Consider the following 22375-nt stretch of genomic DNA (forward strand, 5'->3'; position numbering starts at 1 on the left):
TGGTTATCACAGGGTTCAGACATTATTCACAACACATGGTGACATCGACTCGACACAAGAAGTTCGTTCATCAATAGCTGAGCCTTAGGTAGGTACTTATTTTAGTAGCTTGCTTTGCCGCCAAAGAACCAAAAGTCAAAATCTGACACACATTTTTTCAGGTTTATGTGTTTTCATCCCAAAAATTAATAGAGAAAGAATGGAAACCACTCCTACCTTGATTAATGGATCTCTTCTACACCTTGCTGCACGTCGGGTCTTTTCAAAGAAATGGCGACAGAGGAAGTCCCATCCGTTGATTCGTTTTGATGTGAACAGCGGAGACCGAGCAGTCTCGACGACGCGACGAGTCGCATCACCATACCGGAGTCTTAGTCATCAGTGTACCATGAACTCGCCCAAAATCAAATCTACAAATTTGGTTTTGGCCGATCTCACAAGCTTCTTAATCGTAATGGTTACTGCAACACAACCCAAGGCAAATCAAAACATTGGACGGGATCCGAATATCATTATATTCAGTAAACAACCAAAGACAAGATAAGGCTGAATGCAGGAATAACTAAAAGACGGCTGGGTATCTTCCAAGGGATTTATTTTGGCTTTGCATAAGTTAGCTACATGCATTAAAGATGTGGGAAGAAGGATTTCCTTATACACATCATCATCTTGTCCATATATTACCATAAAAGCATTGAGAGCACTGAGAGCAATATGCACGTCATTGCTTTAATGAACAATGAGACAGGATGGAAAACTGAATATGCTAATGCCGGAAGGGCCATTATTTTCCATTGCGAGAAAACGAGTTAAATCCCCAGAGAGGCTTGTGATTGAAAGTATATAAGGCAAGCCTGGTTTCTCATTCTCACGTAGCCCCAACCTTTAAAGGCTATATGAATATAATCCTTACCCCTCGGCAAACTATCTACGTGGGAATAAGTAACGGTGATCCAACATCACACTGGGAATGATAAGACCTACATTTTTAGATTTTAGGTTTGTAGCTGAACTTTATAATGGAAAACAGGAGGGATTGGTTTTGAGACCGTTTAAGGTTCAGCGCCGCCTGATTTCGTCACATTGCTGGGCTGGCCTCCCTGTTCACCACCAGAGGGCTGTTGCTAATTAAACTGTTGCTGATTCTGTGCATCTGGATTGACCGCATCCGGATTAGGTCGAGTTGATTCGGCTGAAAAAAAAAAGATTTGATTACAGTTAGGTATTCCACCACATCTGCGGAATTCCTTTGCAAAAATTACATACACGTCATGCATCGTCTTTTTGTCAACCCACAGACTGCGTTCACTGAACAAATAATTCAATCCAAAATTGAATCTCTTCACCTTTTTTTTATGTCTCACCCAAAACAAGACATATTCGGCGCTTTGCGTGAACGTACCTTTCGAGGCGGTGGTAGTCGTAGTCGTAGTTGGCACTGAAAATAATAATGACGTAGCAAAGGTCAATGTGCTGATAAAGTTAAAGCCTCGAGAATTTACACTTGGCTCCAGCGGTTTTTTTGGAATTAAATGTTACCCGTGTGTGCACCTTGCGTCTTGGGCAGACACGCCCACTACAGACCAGCGACTTCAGTCGGTGATAATGTAATATACATTGTACTCACTTGGTTTTGGGTTATTGATACCTTTGCAAATCATGGTGGCAACATCCACAGCATGCAGTTTCATCCTGTCGAATTGCCTGATAAGAGTAACGTGGTCCTTTGCTGGAGTTGACGCGACGTCGTAAACTTCTTTGGTATTTGGCAGTGCAACTCCTACGGCGAATATCTCGGCTCCGTATTTTGTCTTCAAAACCGTAGCTTCTTGTAGGGTTTTTGTAGGCTTAGATGAGGTACCATCGGTGATGAAGAGGACGTATTTGGGGGTGGTTGCGCGAGCACCATACATCATAGTGAAACCCCTGTAACAGGACGACTCGTATTGAAGCTTTCATTTTTATGATTCACAATAGAAGCGAAAGAACAAACAGTCAATTTCTGTGAGGTATTGAATTTAGTTAAAACGTATAGTTACTGTCACAAGCCGTTATGTGACGGATGACCAACACTATATGATGGCATTGATTATTGAAAGCAAACCATCACAGACCGACAGTATGATACAGCCTTCGCTGGCATTAACGATAAAACTGCAACGCATAAGATATGCTGCAAGCCTGGGGACCAAGTCACGTATTTTTTGTAACCGCCTTTACATACGTACACCGTATTCAGCTCCTTCAGGGCAAGATGGGCAAAGCTAGGTCCACCAGTATACTTGATCTTCTTCACATCACCCTTCACGCCGGCCTTATCAATATGCATGCTCAGATCGAACACCATCGTCGACTTGGAATCGAATCGGACGACCCCGACTCGGATTTGGTGCGGGGCGATTGGGAGGTTGTCCACGACCATTGACACAAACGTCTTTATGTGTTTGAAATTTTGGACAGTTACGCTGCTGGAACCGTCAACGACAATGAAGAGATCACCCATGCCTTCAGGAGAACATTCTGTTAAAATAACAACAAGTTGATGTGAGCTGATAACTGAGAACACTTTCACTGAACTATACTAGGTATCACGATCTACATGAAACTACAGTGATCGCACCAGATTAGTTAAGATTTTCAGGACGAGCAACCGTACAAGAACATTGTAAAGATTGTACATTGGCATGTACATGTATACGTCACTGAATAACATCTTCACCAAGAGTGTTTTAAGAATTCTATCGGGCCTTTTGAACTGGGATGATTCGGCATGCTAAGACTTACGTTTGAATGGGTCCATTGTCGGAAGGACAGTCGTGGTGGTTGTCGGTGGCACGGTTGGTGCTAGAGTAGCTGTGGAAAAGAATAGCCGTCAATATCACAAGTGCATTGTCACACACTTTGATTATTATATCATGTATCTGATAATAGTGTAATGTTTAACATACATGTATCTTATTTGAATCTTGCAACAAACTACAATCATGCACTATTATTCGAAAACAGGGATAGTCAGATTTATAGACGTTATGACTAACATGTCCAACGCGAATATGAAGGCAATCCTACCATATACCTTCGGTCGCTATTTGGAGTATGTTTGTTGGAAGCATCGTTGGTGCTTCTGGCGTGACATGGACTCATTCACTTTCTAGCATTTTTATTGAGGTCGCAACCGCTGTTTGCAAATTACTTACTGAAGCATGCTTTGGTGAGATCCTTAAGATAGTGGACAACCTTGTCCGTGTAAGACGTCATCCTGCCAAGAGCCCACGACTGCCTGGCCTTGTGGACGAGACAAATCCTTGTCTTGACAGTCCAGTCGACTGCGGTACACACTTTCAGTTTCATGCAATAGTCCCTGCATTCGACTGAGGTGGTGAATCCCTTCTTTGAGATGGGTGACTGTGGCCAGGCAACGTGTTCCATGGGATAGGCAGTCATGCAACCTGAGAAGATTGAAAATCAAGGAATTATCCAAGGAAGCATACATGAAGAGGCTTTTCTTCAAGATGCCAAACCAAAGGTACCTAATTATGCGTCTACGTGGTTGTCACTTTGAAAGGTCAAAAGTGTAATCAATTATTTTAAGCGCCAGGGTAGCTTTACTTAGCTGCTTTTTTAGACATCGATATTTTCCAGTTAAGTAAAAAAAATGTCTAGTGATACACATAAACAGCCTTAATGCGCTGTATAATACAACATGTCTACCGCGCCCAACCGACAGCCTCGTTTAATAAGCAATGAAGGTTCGCGCTACTTACCTTTGCCAGGCGAAAGAATCGCAGCTGGGTCCGGTGTTGGCGGGGCAGGTGGGTTGTTGACGGAATGGCAAAGGTTGTTGGCGATACCACCAGCATGTTGGTTCATTGCGTGGAACAGCTTGATGATCGCCAAATGTTCCTTTGTTGGCTTTGAGGCAATCTTCCTGACCTCGACCTGGAGAGCAACGATATATGTAAATATGTTCATGTACATGTCAGCAGATATTAAAGAAACGCTCATGGTTAAGGCATGCGCGAGGAGAAAGAAAAGGCGATTGGCCGAATCATGAGCTCATCAGCGTTTTATCAACCACAGAAGTTGTCATCTCATATATTTAGTTGGTGCCATCTCAACCCTACCATATACTACGTTCTTGTATTAGTCAGAAGGGCCTGGTCCACCTGCGGATCGAACCCAAGAACAAGTATGTGACAAGCGTTGGTATTTATTTCGAGCATTTATCTTGTCTACTTCGCTAATGTGACATGACCCATCCCGAGATTGCTTCTAGGAAACATGCTCGGACAATTTTCCTGATCTCATAGGCTCAGCTCACCTTAGTAGGGATCTGTACTCCAACAGCGAATATCTCGATTCCAACACGTTTTGTGTATTCTGCTTCTTGGAGGGTGAGCTTACGCTTGTTAGAGACACCATCTGTGACCAGGACGATGACATTGTGAACACTGGGTCGATCTCCACGACTAGCCTTGAAACCCCTGGAAAGAAAAGACGTGTGATTAGTAACGATATCACAATAGTTTTCTATTTTCGACAAGGACTTTTTCTGTCAATTTCTACAGAATGCGGTGATGCCACAAAGTCGCATTGAATCGGTCTACCGCGTAGAGATACAGAAGCTAGGCGAATTAGCAACAACGTTCGAAGATGGCGCTTAACTCTCGGAATCGAAAAGGAGGGAAGAGTTGGGTTGACCTCTCACCTGTGCCTGACTGCTGCAAGAACCTTGTCCGTCCTGGTACCTCCACCAGTGTACCTGATCTTCATGATGGCCGCCTTCAAGGCTTTAGCATTGTCGTATTTGTTCATGTCGAATATCATTTGATTGTAATGGCTAAATCTGTAGACGCCGACTCGGACCTGATGAACAATATTGAGAGTTTTAGAGAAGCGCTTGCACAGTCGAAGTGCGCCGACTTGTGGGTTCGAGGCTCTGCCAATGCCTCTCGGTACTGGAAAACTGACCAAGAATGGCCGCCAAGTGTAGCGTAGTGTGTGTGCTCCTTGGTTTCAACAGAGGTTTCGGCTGGAGGAAGAACGTAAAGTGCTAGGGTAGTCCGTGTAGTTTTAGCAACTTAAACGGTGGCTCTATAACTGGGCCTTTCATGGTTTCTTACCGACCTCGGTAGGCCAGTAGTCAAGGAATTAACATCATGACCTGAGATGAAGTTGGCTTGCTATTTGTACAAAATATGATATACCTTGTTCTTGCCGATGGGTAGTCTGTCAATAATCTTATCGACAAAGGCCAGTTCCTTGACGAAGTTCTTTCTACCGACACTCCCAGATGCATCGATCAAGATGTAGACGTCTGCTCGACCGTTGGCATCACACACTGAAGACGGAGACAGGTTGCTTAAATTGGGCCGATACTTGCTTACTCTGGCCCGGAAGTTCACCTAGTTACAAAGGACCCTTACCTAAGCCAAGTACATGTATATTGCTTTGTAGAAACGGCGAGAGAACTATCAGATGCATTATGACTCAAACTCAACCAATTTAGCCTATACCACAAATAGTTTCAAAGATACAAAGGAGCCTTACCTTTCGCCTAAATGGTGAGAATTAGCACTTGCAATATGACTCAAAACGGGCAGCATGCTCTTGTAAACCTTCAATCAATTTTAGAGTTAACTCAATAACATGTTAGTCTGATATGACGAGACAACGTTAAGAACAAAACTTACGCTTCCCTGGATCAGGTGTGGTCGGCATAGGCGTGGTCCTGGAGTGGTGTGGGCACTTGGTCTGCTTTATATAGTGGTCCTCCTCGTGATGACTCGTAGCGTGCACGGTCTTCAGCGCCTTTCCAGTGGCACGGTGCTTGACGCAGCGCTTACGGTCCGCGAACCAATCGGCCGCCGTGCAGGTAGGGTCGTACAAGCAGTACTCGGAGCAGTCGAACGAATTCTTGATACTCTTTACGTAGGCAGAGCCTGGGGCTTTGGCAACGTGCTCGTCGGGGGACCATTCAATGCATTCTGAAATGACGACAACATGAAAAGTAGATTAATGAATTCTGTTGAACTTCCACATGTTCCAGCGTCAATTCATTGGATGATTCGCTTCGTTGTGTGCTACGTGGCTGGGTGATCTTCGATGAACTATTTTCAACTGTTTTAAGAATGTTACTTACTCTTGGGCATATGCTTGTTGATGTGCCAACAGAAAGTCTTGGCGATCTTTGCTGAATGTTTTCTCAGATCACTGAAGGTCTTCAAGAAGAACATATGCTGGGGAAGTGGCTGGGATGCGATGCCCTGCAACTCCTTTGCCGTCCAAATTTTGACGCCGACTGTAAACATCTCTACTCCACTCTTGTCCTTGAGCAGGCGTGCGTAGCGCGGGGTGTATCGTGCGTACTTCTTCTTGGACACGCTGTCCGTTACCAAGACGGCCATGTTTTGGACGTGCTTTCGGTCACCGGCCCCGGAGCGGAAGCCCCTGTTATACGAAACATATCAATGAACATTCAGAACTTGGTACATGATCGCCTCTGTAGTCAGTCAACAGTCAGAACAGACAGGCCTAGTCAGCCTGTCTACGTGACAACAGCATTGTTGAAATTTATATTTAGTACGCATTACATAATCTGAATAATTCATATTAAACGAACGGTGCAGGCCTTTAAGATGCACATCTACTGTGACAGACCAGTGCAGGAAATCGACTTCCCACACTTTCGCTGGATACAGCATTATCAGTGTACTGATCCACGGAATTTGATAAACAAACGTTTTTTTAAGTACAAGAAAAGTCCCCGTACTTTCTTCCGAGGTAATACAGCGCTCTGAAGATGGAAGACCCTCCTCGACGATACCGAATGCCCGAAACAGCCCTCTGAAGCTGGGCCTTGTTGAAGTACTTGTTCAATGGGATGACCAGGTCAGCCTTGTGGTTGAACCTAGCAAAAATATGAAGCAAGAAAGTCATTTTTCAATCACCTCACTCGTACAATGGCCGCAAGTGATGATATCCGGCCATGGCTTATGGAAACAGTGGTGGGTATCCATTATGAGAGGTTGCAAAAAGATAACGCGTGCTGCTGAGTAGTATAAATGCGATTTTAATATGAATCGCGTAAATAACTTCACGCAGGTCTTGAGGACACCAGACCTTTGTATTTCGTACTTCGTCGTTCGGGTTGCGAAACCTGCCTAATATCCATTTAAATTCACCCCGGGTAATGACAAAAAAGTGGTGTGAGTTGATGTTTGTTTTAGTAGGAGGACGAACCTGAAAACACCAACGTTGACCTTTGACTTCCCGATGGGAAAGGCTCCAATCATTTTGTTAACAAACTGCTTCAACGTGTTGAAGTTGGTCCTACCCACAGTTGACGAAGAGTCAATGATGAAGTACAGATCCACGTAAGCATTGGCGTTGCATGCTGAAAATAAAAATGAAATTGGAAGTCGACCTCAGTGTTGAAAGGTCACTAAATGTAGTTGTTTTTAATTATATTTTTCTTGGTAATTTTCTTTCCTAGTTCGATTTATTTTCTTTTTCCTCTCTGATTTCTTTCGACCGGGTGATAATTTATCCGACCACACAGTACAACTTTGGAAGAAATAGATATTTGGTACTATTAATTTGTATACACTGAACCAAGGGTATTCAACTGCCAAGGTCCAACGCAAAGAACATTGCAAAATTTTATTTTTTCATGCGGCGACTTCTTTTCTTGTGATATCATAAAATGCATGGTTGACACTGACAGCTGGGTTACTGCACCTCGAGTAAAATATTTGCTGAATGACGTGCCACGAATAAAAAAGAAAGCCGCTCTTTGGGCAAATGCCCCGTGTGAGGATCGAACTCACGACCTTCAGATTATGAGACTGACGCGCTGCCTACTGCGCTAACGAGGCGGCTGAATGGTGACTCTGTGGAAACCAGCAATCTCATATTTCCCGGAAGTAGAGTCCAGTGATTGATCATTTTGTTATGCAGGGTGTCTCAATACAAATCGCTAAGTTTTCAATCGACTATGTACCCCGTCAGCATTAAAATGTGCTCTTGTCCGCCCCGTACAACAGAAGAATCGGGCCGTTGGGATGTTCTTCCTGTTGATACAGAAGGTTCTTCCTCGGATGCACTAGTGATGATTCTATTCAAAGTACACAATATTCAACTTTAACTTGACAGAACAACGAAAAACAAAGCGCCACATCGCAAAACCGTAAAGAGATTAGGGAACACCATTATCAGAATGATGATCAGTTCAACAAAAACTCACTGGCAGCCCTTGTGTCTTCGATATTAACCGTCAATACCACTGCAGCAATGGCAAGAAACCTCAATCCACCTGTTATCGGCATCTTGGTGGTCGTATGTATCCTCCCAAAACACCACTGACGTATTTAATCTTTTCCGCAACTTTTAAAGGACTTAAGGAGAAGTCGGACCAGAGTCCTTTGCGCTTGAGTCTTAACCAATAAAAGCTCCCCATGAATACTGCAGCGGTCTGAAAGGGTTAATATACTTTAAAGAAGTGCTGAAGGAAATGATTTTATCGAAAGATTATCGTCCATTTGTGGCTTTGGTTAATCTGAATAAATGATGAAAAATTCATAGCAAGTTGGGAAAAAAATCATCGGATGTGCTTTTAGAAAATATGAATAAAACATACAAAGTCATGTAATGAAGCTGATGTGATGACCAAAGTGGTTTTAGATACGTCATATCCAACCTCAATTTTCTACCCCGGCGCCAGGTACGTTTTATTACAAGCAATAAAATGTCCAATGCTCAAATATTGGAAGAGTTTTGCCACGTTTGATGAGTTATATATTAGCTTACAACATAACTTATTCATTTCTATGATAATGTTCTGACTTAAGCCTTTTTTTCCTGAACAGTTGACGTCTTTGACTGATATCAACTGCACTTTTACAGCATGGTCCATATTTGCATTTTTCTACCAGAAGATCAACTAACATTCCATTTCAATGGCTGAACAAATACACAAATCTGCTCCTCCAAGGCAACTTCGTGAAGTGATTGTTTAAAGAAGGAAAGTCTTCATGCTGTTATCGTTAGTGTGGTGTTCAACATATATATTTTATCGTCCACTAAATAAGACATGTACGGCCTTGTGAGCCTTGAAGGTATTCTTGTCATGGTAATGATTAATCTGTGGCACAGTCTGTTTCACTTAAGGACATGAAGATGGCGTCGTACATAGACCATTGCGCTAATTGCAATCATCTCTCATGGTCAACTAAATAAGGAGCCTGGTTGACCTCTGCTAATGGGAGATGAAGTAAAACATTGGCAGACATTTCGATTACCCTACATTTCGGGCGAACGTTATATACATAACACTTCGATCAGTTTTAATTTGCGCCATGTTGGCAAATGTCAGCCTCTCCATCACCAACCATTTCCTCTATCCCTCAGCAATTCCACGATAAACGTGTACGTGACTAGGGGATAGAATACCAGCACAGGGTCGTAGCCTAGCTACCTTCAGGCAGCATCTGTCTCCACTGTCTCTTGTACTTCTGATAACGTCGATATCGCAGCCTTCTATTCATGGACAAACCGGGGATTTATCACGTTGAGGAGATTTGCCGGTTGTATCTATGGGCACGTCTCGGATATGTTGAGACATCAGGGAAGTCCTCCATGCCCGTTTTACTATCCGCACGATTAGTAACCTCACCATGTCATGTTGGTATCTTATGGATCGTTAGATAGAAAAGGAACAAATTGGATGGTTTTTTTACTTGCTTCATGAATACATTTCGTACTCATGATGTGTGTTCAAGAAACGAATACCAACACTAATAGCTGGAAGAGTGTTTTTTTCCATTTTCTTCTTGTCGTCATTCCGTAAGTTGTAGGCACAATTAATTAACTCTCAAACAAGCACATGCGAATACTTTGGGAGCAATGCCTTTGATAATAAAGTTGAAATATGTGTGATGTATATCATATCAAGAATTGACGTCCTTACGTCTCCAAAAAACCAAGGATGCCATCAAAGACATTCCTATCTCAAGTTATGATATACACTTTTTAATTTCATTTTTTATCATTGTCAAAACTAGCTAGAGACAACTTCCGCTCAGTACTGACGGAGTTGATTTCAGTGACTTCGAACGACTTCGTAAAAAATGTGAATGGTGGAAAAACACAAAGTAAAGAAGGAATCCTTTCACTGGTATCCTCAACATGTTTCGCACTCTGCATGGATAACTGACTTTGATCAAAATCTTTTTGATAAAATCGGACGGAGATTCGGTCATTTAATTGGTTTCTTTGCTTTCTAGTAAATATGCAACTTTGATGTTATCAGACCATAGTGAGTTTCTATGGCGTTTGATGCAGCGCGGAAGGAAAAATATCATAATCGGTGTGTGATTAGAAAAGTTTTTTTTCGAGTAATACTGGCTGAAATGAAACAGGTTATGTTTTATGCCTTTCATCACTCATTATTTGTGGGTCTTTGTTTGACGCAATAACAACATGTATTGAACTGTCACCAGAGTACCATCCCATCCTTGAAGCGGAATCATAAAAGCAGAACTTGATTAGGTAGTATGACGTGAGTATGACACGAAAATGATATGTGAAATTGTTCAAATCTATCAAAGATATGCAAGCTGTATTTCCTTCGATCGATTATCAAAAGCTCAATACGCCGTCTCAAAGAAAACGCTCCTAGCAATATGGAACTAGCATTTATTGACCTAAAAGAAGATGCAATTTTTATATCCACTTAAAGCAGCATACTTTCCGAATCTCTTTATGCCATGTTAAGAGGATTCAGCACACATACTAGCTCTTCAAATCTCTCTTCTCAAAGCAAAGGAGCTTTGTTCGATATAATTACAGGCGCCATGATTACCGTAGTACCATTACGTGCGCGGAAAGCTTCTTTGCTCATGAAGAACGTCGGTGATAATTCGAGGCGGAGGTAAGTAAAGGCACTGGCATTTGCAACTAGATATGTTTCAGCTTTCTCCAAGAATTTGGATCCTTAGCTCGAACTTTATATTCTTTTCTGTCGCCAAGATTTCCATTTTGATTGGTATGAACGTCAACGTCAATTTGAAATGGTCGCCGAGGTCACCTTTAGACGGCGTGGACCAATTTTCGATCGGTGTGGACAGAATTTCAGTATGGTGAAAGTGCACTCTCATTGATTTCAGTTCAAGTCAAGGATTGAAATATTTTTCGCCTTCAAATCGTTCTTAGCTGTGTAGATGTAGTATGGCATGTCGTATCCCAAAAGAATAACAGAATGAACTTGAGTGAACTCATAATTAGATATTCAATATATATATATATCAATCATGAATCGGCACAATCTCATCAAATCTTACAATAAATAATAGTACTACTCATTGAGATCAAATCAAGTTTTAATCATCAAATGTATTTTTCGCGTCATCGCGTCCTACCGAATGTTACACAGTATTCAATGAGGAAATTACAAGTAGCTGCCAATGTCACAGTTGTCAGGTTGGTATCCGGCAGCATGTCGCCGGGAAATCACGGTTACTGAATGGTAAATAGGTAATAGCTTATTACCCCTTATGAGCTAGAATCTTCAAGCTGAAAGGTAAGGATGGCAGAGTCTTGCTTGGTGCACTTTTGAAAATGAAACTTTTTTGAGATTTTGAGATTTGGGAAAAACACACAGGGTTTTTCAACCAACACAAATCTTAAATCCTTTATTTCTGTGAAGTAAAAAATCATTAGAGGATCGAGGTTCCTCAGTACCCCGAAAAAAAATTGATGGGCTGCAAGGCAAAATGACTAAGTCGTATGATTGATCTATAGGACGCACCCGAGACACCTCTGTCATTGAAGTCGAAGCCATTAACAATCTTGACCTCACTAAGATAATGCCCACGATGGTGATCAACAAGCCATTACGAATTCAGCTCATGCGGAGCGCCCCAGCATGTCATATCTTGCTAATTGCGTGAACCAATCAGAAACCTTTGACAGTCGTGAGATAAAGGCTATCATTACTCATTAGAGCAGAGATGTCACGTGCGCAGGACGTGACCTATCAGGTACACTCTAGATCACGGGATGTAATATGCCAAGTCGTGTTTTGTGGTCGTTGTGAGTTGTGAAGCGTCAATACAGCACTAACCTGAGGAGGTAAACATCATTACGCCAAGGTTCAGGCAGTTATGTGTCCTTTGTTTGCCCCATTTGGCCAGGATATGGTCAAGCAAATTCAAGACGACGAAATCCAGACGGCACGTTTAGATTGATAATCTTTCATACGAAGGTCCACTCTCCTTTTCAATGTATTCTTAGCTTATTAACTTCGTCGTATGATACCGACAGAAACGACATGAAATTGAATTTTAGCTAAATACCTCGGTGACATTTCCGAATTATTCGAGTTATTGGCAAGTGGCTTAGACATATCTTGGACATCTCTGCTGAATTTCTGAAGTACTAAATACATATGATGAGGAAAATTGGGCCGCTCCCTCTCTGTGATTGGTCACTAAACCAAATTACCCTCGCGGCAGACGGCGAAATTGCTGGATACGGTTGGAGTTGAGTCCGATTAGATATAAGAGGGTTGGAGCTTTCTAAAAGGGAGTCGTAATACGATGGTCTGTACACGTCTTAATCAGATTTATGCTAACCATTACTGGGGGGTCAGTGAGGATATAGATCAAGACGGAGATATTAGTTGCTTGACCGTTAAGAGGAGAATTGAATTGCCAACGACTACGTATGTGGTAGTTTAGCTTTGGGACGGTAGGATGGTTTTAACCCTCAGGGAAATCAATATCCAGACAGACCTGTTATCATGCAGGTATGCTGTGGATGAGAGTTACTTACCTACGCATGAACCAATTGGACGACAGCTCCACCTATAGTTCCTCTACATATCTTCCATTTGTATTGGACTTAATCCAAGATTCTACTTCGCCACAGACGCCGGATGAAAAGCAAGAAATATTAAAATGAAATGTCTGTCTCGAGGATTAGGTTGGAACAGGAGTAGCGATATCGATCGAATCCCTCCTGATCAAATATCTAGACGAACTAATTCGCAGAATATCATGAATAATTACAGGGTAAATGGTCTACATATTGTATATCTCTTTGAAGAAACACTACCGGAAACACTAAATGATTACAGTCCTTCGATTTAACGAAAAACATGTTATATGAGCGGAAATAGGGGCAGGCGGGGACGAGAAACCAACTCATATTTTCACTGGCCCTAACTGTCGCATACCTTAATTTCGCCGCAGACGATAACATAGTCTTCCTTGTCAAACTGATTCATACGAATCCTCCCCAGGCACCGGTTGCTCAGAATCATAGACAGATAACCATCTTTGATATTCATACCAGCGTCAGAACCACCAAACGCTAGATCTGCCTACGGGTAAGTCTCCTGGTGTTGCTTGTGACGGGAACGCAAGAAACGGTAATTAAACTGTAATACCACCTGATTATCCATACGATCGCAGGCAGTGTTGTCTGGGGGATCAGCGTAAGAATGCTGAAACACGAAAATAGTGCGACCATTAAGGAAGCGAGCGACTGTTCAGAGAACTTCTAAGTCTGGACTATGTATACATTGAATATGTCATACATGAAATAGGTAGAAAGTGTAAAAAACATCGTCACCAGTATCTGCGTTCTTTGAAGAAGCCTCTACTTTCTCGGAGAAGAAAACTACAAACGACCAGAAGCACGAGCCTCGATATGTATTGCGTAATTATTCTCAATTAACATCATTGTATCCGTCTGATTTCTTTGCTACAAAAGATACGGTAACTAACATAAGTCCTTGTTCAGAATGATGATGATGAGAAGAAATTTCGCGTTTTTCGATAGCATTATCAAGCGAGCAATACCAGGTAGGCTGGTATCAGATCTTGGGCGGGTAGTCGTCAAAGCAAAAACATATAACAACTACAGCATTTTTATATTCCAATATCATTGCTTTACTATCTATTTCTGATTTCCCAATGTACCAGTAAACAAATTTCGTTCAACAGATTTTACATAGCTAGACCCTTAACGGAGAAATTATAACTACGCAGTTGGAATTTATCTAAAAGGACTTTAATCAATTACAACAGCCTACCAGCGAGACAACACCGATTTAATCCGAACAAAAATGGGATCTTTCGGAAATAGATGAGACGTGTTAACAAAGGGTACCACATGAGAAATTACTCCCCAGTGAGAACCAACGTGTTGAAATATATAAGAAATTCCACCGTGGTTGTTGATAAGTTAGCTTATTTTCGCTATTTGTTTATGCGAATAGTACTTTTGGGAATGGGCTTCAATTAAAAAAGTCATGCAATTCGCAATTTATCAAACCTGATACAGGCCAGCCCTGGTGATTACTCTACCAGGAATGTGTTCTTTGCTGAGGCTTCAGCGCACTGATTGGCACTAGATAAGTGTTGCCTGATCGAGGAATATGTAGAGTGCAAGACTCCGACTTCGAAATAGAACTCCGTTGGTTGATGGACCGTAGTTTTCCCCAATCGAAGAGAACATGTCTAAATACTCACCGAAATTCTCTCTCTAAAGATGTCAACTATGTTCAAACAATGGAACGAAATGAAATGAACTAAACAAAATGATTCAACATGCGCCTGACTTAACCTTTAACATGGCTTGCTGTCAGTTTACATATGACGGCGCTCAGTGTATGCCGTAACCATCACAACCGTACCACACTTCAATATTTCTCTACCTAGAGAAGCAGGGTCAAATACCGGCCATCAATCCGACTTGCGCTATTGACACAGCCCTTCAACCGTTTGATAAGGCTCACTTTACGCCCAAATGGAATGGCACTGGAGAAATCCTTTCAGGGACTACCGGTGCCGTAATCAGAGTCGAGTATTATCAAGATGCAATCTAAGGTATAATAGATCGGATTTAGGTTGGAATCAGTGGATATCGGCTTATGCGCCAATACAACTGATGGTGATTACCACGATATATTGATGTCTCTTCGGAGGAGAGGATGTCCAAGCAAGAGCCAACTCCAGTCATCTACAGTGCAACCACAGGCATGGATCAATGCAACTGGTCTGAATTTGGCTTAGAAGCAGTACCACTAGCTCTTGAGAAATCATAGTGGAAGGGTACACTCTTAAAACAAATGGTTAAGAGCTTCTGAAAATCTATTTCTGTTTTTCAATCAAAGCAAAAATGCACCCCCGATAGAGGTTTTTCAAAGCTGATGAACTTTGAGCTAATAAAAATGTTTCACAAATCCCGAATTGGGTCTTTCTAATTTCCAGATCCTGTTCGCAGCCTGTCTATTTGTAATTAGTGCCCGGATTAGGCGTATTTAAACTACGCTTGATTTGATACTTGCTAACGATATAACTCATTTGACTATCTCATGGCCTTGGGCTTGGTTCCGAAACCGTAATTAGAATTCAATTCAGCCAAGATAGGATGAAGAATGGTAAAGCAAGAAACACAGAAGCGTAGAAACGAAGACAACAACCGCCACTCCAGTGACAAATTCGGGCTGGATGCCGCAATCGCTAGGCGCAGAGTGGCACACGTCCTTAATCCGCCGCCAGTGTCCACCTTCAAATCATTATGACATTTAATAGAAAGGATAAAATCTATCATGTGGTTATGGCGTTCGGATAGCTTTAATATTAAGGAACATTGAGAGCTGGTGGCAACTGGTAGTCTTCATGTGTGAGCAAAGGGAGAAATGGACGACGTGCTAAATACAAAAGTCATGGCATAGACCTACATTTTAATTAGCTTATCATAACACTAAAAAATGAGGTGCAAAAACAAAACGTAGAAAAAAGAACGTAATGAACTAATTGGGCCGGAGTTGATAACCAGGATTATACATATTGAAAACTGATTTAATATAAATAGATTATGTTATTAGGCCCACAAATGATGCACTTCGCACCAATTCTTGATATCATGTGACCTGGGCAGCTATCTATGCCCTACAAATTCTATAAATGAGTTACGAGATATCGTATCAAAACTATGCCTTCTTATGATTGAGCAATATTTCCATCCGAAAGTTATAAGGACAACTTGGTTTACGGCTGGGAGACATAATGCGCGGACGTATAGGACTATCCACGTGAGTACCTTACGTGAGCCTTGATCGCTTTCCGCATACTCTGCGTTGCATAACCTGGTACTCTACATTTTGAATACGATACATGCAATGCATCTACGTATAGCGATGTACACAAACATGACATCCGGAAAAGGCAAAACTACAACGTTTTTGTCAATACAACATGTCGTGGTAATATCAAACAGCACGCCACTCACGTCCGGAGAAGTGGAAATATAAAAAAGAGAATGTCACATAAGAGTGCGGGACGAGCGATTTCTTTACAGCGGGTAAAAAATCCTGCAATCAAATGCGATGTAAATAGACCGTCAATATGGTTAAGGCAATTAGCGACATTACCTCGTACTCTTAATGCTTCAGGCTCAGTAAATTGCGCCAAGAAATAGACTTGTCAAGTTGTCAAATGTTTGAAACGATAATTGAAATTCAGCGGAGTCGAGAATACTCTACGTGAAAAGTCAATGAGTCGTGCATCGTGTACTTTCTCCGTTAGTAGCTTCAGTTTGGAAAAATGTGATTGTCAAGGCGTCACATTTCTGTAAAATGTAAAAGCTAATCGAAGGCAGCGGAGTCGAGAGAAACTTGAACCGATGGCATGTTTGAAGTACAATTTTCCAGAAGATAATATCGGTTTCGGAACTCCGTGCTCACAACTCTCTGCTAAGTCGATAGGCATTAGGTCATTAAAACATGGCCCCGATACCGCTCAGATGATATTTGAATTTCGCTTTATCAGGGTCAATTCTACAGTCTCAAGGAACCGCGGTCTACTCACTGGTGGCACCACATAAGACCACATTCTAACATACACCCGAAATCTTTGGGAGGCAGAGAGTCAACCGATTACTTTAATAGCTAAATAGGATTCATTAAAACCATAAAAATATAAATGAAATTACTGAGAAATCAACTTCGGAGAAATCAACTTCTAAGAAATGAATGCAAATGCAATAGGTCACGTCTGGATTCTCTTTAAAATGCAGTTTGAACTCGAGAAAACACGATTATCAACTCGTCACGTTTCTGAATGTAAAATGTAAATTGAAAATTCGATGTGAAAAAAGAAGCACGGGGGTAGAATGGCATTAATAGTGCAGCAATCTTTCTGACAGTCATCAGCACTGGCGAGGGTAGGCAAAGTCACTCAGTCAACGAGCCTGAAAATGATGTACTTCTCGGCAACAACTGATATTATGGGTACGGGTGTGGGAGAGTGGGAATTGGGGACGTTGCTGGTGAACTCCAGTACCAGTTCTGTCGCGGCATGCACTGCTGTGTATAGAGTGTAATTTCAAAAGTTCATCCTTTTGCCAATTAGATAGATTTGCCAGTGAGACAGTACTCGTCCATGTAAGAGCGATATGCAGTAAGTTTGAAGCTTTATGTTTAATGGCACTCATAGTCACCAGATCATAAAGCATTGAAGTAACACTCAAAATGCGCATAACTTGGAATATCACAAGAATTGCCGTGAAAATTGTTGCCGAGCAGAAACAGACTATTGGAAAATACCTTATTGCCCGACGAGTACAAACCATAACCACTTCCATCGCAAACTGACACGAGTGAGACTGTTGCCTCAATCTCCAGTTACAAGAGCATGACACACAGGAGCATCGTTGCTGTCTGTCCTCGCTGGTGGAGAATGCGCCAGATCAATACCGGACCTCCTGAAGCAGCGGGCGACGGAAAAGCTTTCATTTTATCGTGGCAGCGTGGGGAGGCAAGGACTATTACACATTTATGTGATTATGTCGTTGTTAGAAGAAGCTTTCCAATATCACGTCTTCGTTAACGCGTGAGAAGTAAGTTCTTTTAAAATTCACCTCAGTCAGGCAGTGGCACCGCGCAACCCCAACTGTAATAAACTGTACCGTAATGCAAGGGCATTGGGCAAGGCAAGTATCATCGATTATTTAGAGTTGTGAGAAGATAATGACCAATTTCACCGAAATTGACGTGTAGTAACTTGCAATTCAGGTGCTACTTAACTTGGACTTAACAGTATCTGAAGGAAATACAACTTTCATTCAATTGGCGAAAGCAAGGTAAGGCAAGGACTACCGTAACGGTACAGGGATTATCACCGCGATTATAAGGGAAAAGTTGACCATTGCCACAATGCACTTAGTAATCATTCATACTATTGAGGTGGTCTTATAAGATGAAGACGCGCCAGTGAACGTATGGTTCGTTTATGATATTCCTTTGAAAATAAACCTATAGCAATACTCATTTCAATGCAGCACAGCCGCAGCTGACGCTGCAGTGATAGATATAACAGCTATTATCTGATTAGTTTACTGTGGGAAGGACTATATAATGAGATTGTCAATTTGTTAAAAGTTGTGTAAGTAAGCATGTATGTACTTCGTTGTAAGTTCTTTAACGCTGTGCTAAATTTGTAGCGAAACTTAATAATTCTATAACGTTCAAGACCAGAATTGACGCCTCATAAACACAGTTGTTTTCCCACAGACAATTCGTCAGTAGTCCTTCCGCACACCTCTCACGATCGCAATAACTGAATTAGCGCAGAGAGAGACAAGAGATAATGATGAGTACATGTATATAGGCTCACCAATAAATATCTATTCCCGGTACCATCTTAATTGTTTTTCCAAACATTCCCAGAAACTAATTGGGAAATTCTAATTTTGTTACCTTCCATATTTACCCAGATCCGAAAAGTCCATTTCGCGCTGAGGTACTCTTGGCCTGACCTTTACTCAACACTTAATATCCGCCACGCTATGATCGATTGACCCGGGTTTGTTGACAATCCGCCATCTTGTTTTCATAGTGGTCACGTGACTACATTTCAATCTGTTGGTGACTGTTTAACGACGCTGCAAATGACAGAATATCTCAAACTATTTTTGTATTGATACGATCCATTTGCTTAAGTTTCTGCTTTAGCGATGATTCGCAAGCTGCTACTAATAAAAATGTTGTATGATACCATTCCTTCTGATTATTATATGTTTTTTGTGAAGAAAAAGAGGACTAGCAAATGGTCCTTTAGGACCGTGTTTATTCACACTGCATTCCGAGTAGTGTGATGCGTGTTACAGATGCGTGTAACACGTGTAACTTAGCATTGGCGTGTAACACGCCAGTGCTAAGAGGTTGGGAAAGGAATAACTGAATCGGAGAATCAATGGGGCTGGAGGGCTTTCCTCAAAAGGATTTTAACAGGCAAGGAACATGCCGAACAGACGATTTCCTCAAAGGCATTATGTCCTATGCACATAACGTTACCGGTCTCCGCTGGTCCATAGAACCATCAAACACTTGTTAGCTTGTCAGTAAATAGTATTTGGGTCATGGCGGCCTGTGTTTCCGATGGGCCTCGGTCAGGTGACTGGTGAATGCCATTGATATCCTAACCGTTCAGACCTATCTTGCCATCTGAGATTTCCAATTTACCATCAATATATATCTGTTTGCACTTCTCTTCATGTCGTAAAATACCATCATCGTTTACGACAACCGGACATTAGTACGACTAATTTACGATAGTTCTATAAAAAGCAACACTCTGACAATTATAAATCCATCACGGAATATAAAGTTGATATAATTCTATACACGAGATCAGTTGCATTCAGTTTGAGTGACAGCTCCGGGGTATATCTATCGAATTTGAGGAAATACTTAGTAATACGTTTGGATTAGCATGACATGGTGTTAGCTGAGTTATAATCAAATATAAGTAAGTAGTCACGGGAAGATTGGGGAATTGAACGCTAGCTAGTAGCTTCCTGTTATAGCAATTTTGATTCTAGTAAGTGGTTGGATACCTGCCCTACCAAGTAAATATCGCCTGCTAACACGAAACCCATTCATTTCCTTCGCCCGAGCCGGTATCAACGTGAGGTTTAAGTATCTGCAATACACAATGTACATTCGTTCATATTTTACACCATTTTTCTATACTTGTTGGCAATAACACTAATCTCTTACCGTTTTTTTCTTCACAGTGGCATGTTATGAAGACCTCTCGTCAAGAATCATTTGAAGTAGGTTCGATAAAATTTGCTTAGAAACTGTAGAATTGACAGTATGCATCATTGCTCAACATTTCTAAACATCTTGGAGCAAACTATAATGCCAACAAGGGATATTGATACCTTCGTTCCCACCGTCGAAACAATGCTTAACTCCGCTGTGCACAAGCTTTTAGTAAGATGTTTGTGGTATTTTCTTGATTGGGGACATGATAATAACGTCTTCGAAGAAGATATCAGTTTATTATTCATTCATTCATTGATGTTGATATCTCCTATTTTCGTCTCGACACGTTGCCATTGTATTGATGAATGCCTTCTGATTGGTTCGAAGTGTGGTGTTACGAAGTGGTGAAGCTTCTTTGCGAAGTTGCATCGCTAAACTTGTTGTTATGCCACTATAAAGCCAAATATAGTGTTGTTCATAATTTTTTAATGTTCCAGCGTTTATTGTTTTGATCAACGATGACCGGCTTTATTCATCTATTATGAGTGACTGAAAAGTAAAGTTGGGTCCAAGGCAAAATATGGTCGGGCCGACATCATTCCGACATCTTTCCACAAACATCATTCACTAAGACTGGCCCTTTATCTTAAAGCTAACGGACATTGTCCTCCCCCAAGGCAAACGCCATGATCAGCTGTTGTCGTTTTCATGTCTCACTTTAGGGCCACTTGTTACACTTTTACCGTAATGGCTGGGGGAATCCGTTGTAGAACTGACGAGGGATTGATGCATGAAGTACTTGCATATCTGACTGATTTCTATGCCTCGTGAACGGGTGGTCGAAATGTATGGTAGAAACTGCCTTCTCGCCATCACCTGCAAAGAAGCATTTGAAGTAGGCGAGCGGGAGAGATGTGTATCAAGCCAATTTTGGCTGTCCCTTTCATTAGCCAGGGCGACACTAGAGTAAAAAAAATGTTGCTTTCACATACTACATTGTGTATAAATAAATTGTGTTGTCAATATGGTGTCCAAAAACTGGTATAAATGTTAGAAAATGATACCCTGCTTATTTGGGGGTATACTAATATACTGAGAGGTCCCATACACACTTTATAATGTTGCAAATTTGAGAAAAAGTGCGTAGTATATTACATACTACGTCAAGTTTCTTTACTGGCAGTAGTACGGAGAAAAAAAGCGTGTATTGATAGTATTTATTTATAATATTCTATATATACACAAGCCCTCGGTGACTGCTGAATCAATTAACTATTATCAGCAGCTGCGACCACCGTATTTGTTCTATCAGTCTTCCACAATGTTCATTCTCCACATCGAAGTGTTGAGAATCGATCTCAGGGATGGGCTTGGAATGATTTCATCATGTTGGTATTGTCTGTTGAGCATGTCATACATTGTTGTGCTTTTGCATACAGTGGTACCTTGGCATGCATCTGGGTAGCAGATGCATGCCTCTATAAAAGAAACACAAAGTTTTGACCAGAATTGTTCATTTTAACAAAACCTTACCTCTGTTGACCTCTCTCTACTTACCTTACTACTATACAGTACAAGGTGTCTTCAATCGAACGGTTTCCTGTATATTATTATGGTGTTGATTTTAATGGCTTTGAAAACAATTTGGACAATTTTAACAGGGATTCTTCAAGGACGTTTTAGTAACTGATCTTGAAGGGTCAACAAAAGTTTTCCTTTCTTATTCAGAAGCAACATTAATTTATTCAAAGAAAAATTCCTAGGTTCTGGCGGATGAGAAATTTCATCTTTAAACATTCAGATCATAAAAACCCCTTGCCGTCAGCCACACCAATATTTATATCTAATTATCCAATACTCTTACTGTCAACTTTAACAAGTTCAATTCCCTACAGACAGCATCACCGCGGTCATGACCCTAATACTAATCCTTATTCCACGTTAGCGGATATTCAATTAATGTTGGGGACATGTTTCTCGGGATTCGATTTGTTGGGCTGACGGGATAAGCCAAGGTCAAAGCTGCAATCAAAAGTCCCAAGATTGTAGCCGGTTTCGACTAAGGTATTCGCGGAACTGTCGTATAACAGCACAAGTGACAATTATAGCTTGCAATGTGTCAACTCTTCACAAAGCTATTGATTGTACGACATCTTCACGACGATGCGTGGTAGTTATGGCTTTTGGTCAGCTGTGAGGCTGACTACGGATCGAGAACTCTCACACCCCTTAAAACCTTCAACACATTATTGTGACTTTACGACATGGCCTGGATAGATAAATTTGGCATTATCTTCCTTTAATGTACCCGTACCG

General features: G+C 41.4%; 2 protein-coding genes and 1 non-coding gene across 6 annotated transcripts in view; 1 reads left to right on the forward strand and 2 right to left on the reverse strand.

Annotated features, from left to right (window-relative positions):
• Positions 1 to 578: 578 nt before the first annotated feature.
• LOC135498223 (collagen alpha-1(XII) chain-like) lies at positions 579 to 8376 on the reverse strand. Its single transcript, XM_064788437.1, has 15 exons — positions 8246 to 8376; positions 7243 to 7396; positions 6773 to 6910; positions 6143 to 6450; positions 5694 to 5987; positions 5208 to 5341; positions 4709 to 4866; positions 4322 to 4484; positions 3765 to 3939; positions 3198 to 3449; positions 2785 to 2853; positions 2229 to 2520; positions 1628 to 1926; positions 1403 to 1438; positions 579 to 1192 (listed from the first exon to the last, which is right to left on the reverse strand). Exons 1-15 carry the CDS (start codon positions 8325 to 8327, stop codon positions 1125 to 1127), a joined length of 2622 nt encoding a protein of 873 aa, XP_064644507.1. The 5' UTR covers positions 8328 to 8376; the 3' UTR covers positions 579 to 1124.
• Trnam-cau (transfer RNA methionine (anticodon CAU)) lies at positions 7805 to 7877 on the reverse strand. Its single transcript has one exon. It is a non-coding gene; the product is annotated as a tRNA-Met (tRNA).
• A 7670-nt stretch (positions 8377 to 16046) lies between the features above and the next one.
• LOC135498222 (dual 3',5'-cyclic-AMP and -GMP phosphodiesterase 11A-like) overlaps positions 16047 to 22375 on the forward strand; it is a 33066-nt gene continuing 26737 nt past the window's right edge. The window contains exons 1-2 of one of the 4 annotated variants that reach the window (XM_064788435.1): positions 16047 to 16102; positions 20086 to 20124. The gene's annotated coding sequence lies outside the window, so the exon portion shown is untranslated. Of the gene's footprint in view, positions 16103 to 17802; positions 18001 to 20085; positions 20125 to 22375 lie in introns of those variants that run through there. The other 3 variants (XM_064788433.1, XM_064788436.1, XM_064788434.1) reach the window with 3 other exon arrangements.

This window comes from Lineus longissimus, chromosome 13 (assembly GCF_910592395.1).
Source record: "Lineus longissimus chromosome 13, tnLinLong1.2, whole genome shotgun sequence".
Taxonomy (NCBI): Eukaryota; Metazoa; Nemertea; class Pilidiophora; order Heteronemertea; family Lineidae; genus Lineus; species Lineus longissimus.

What these genes read in the sequence shown, in the direction of transcription:
- LOC135498223 (XM_064788437.1), bottom strand. Translation starts at nt 8,327, where the DNA reads ATGCCGATAACAGGTGGATTGAGGTTTCTTGCCATTGCTGCAGTGGTA. An exon ending in TCTCACCAAAGCATGCTTCA is followed by an intron (nt 2,854 to 3,197) that starts GTAAGTAATTTG and finishes TCTTTTCCACAG; the next exon opens with CTACTCTAGCACCAACCGTG. An exon ending in TATCAATAACCCAAAACCAA is followed by an intron (nt 1,439 to 1,627) that starts GTGAGTACAATG and finishes TATTATTTTCAG; the next exon opens with TGCCAACTACGACTACGACT.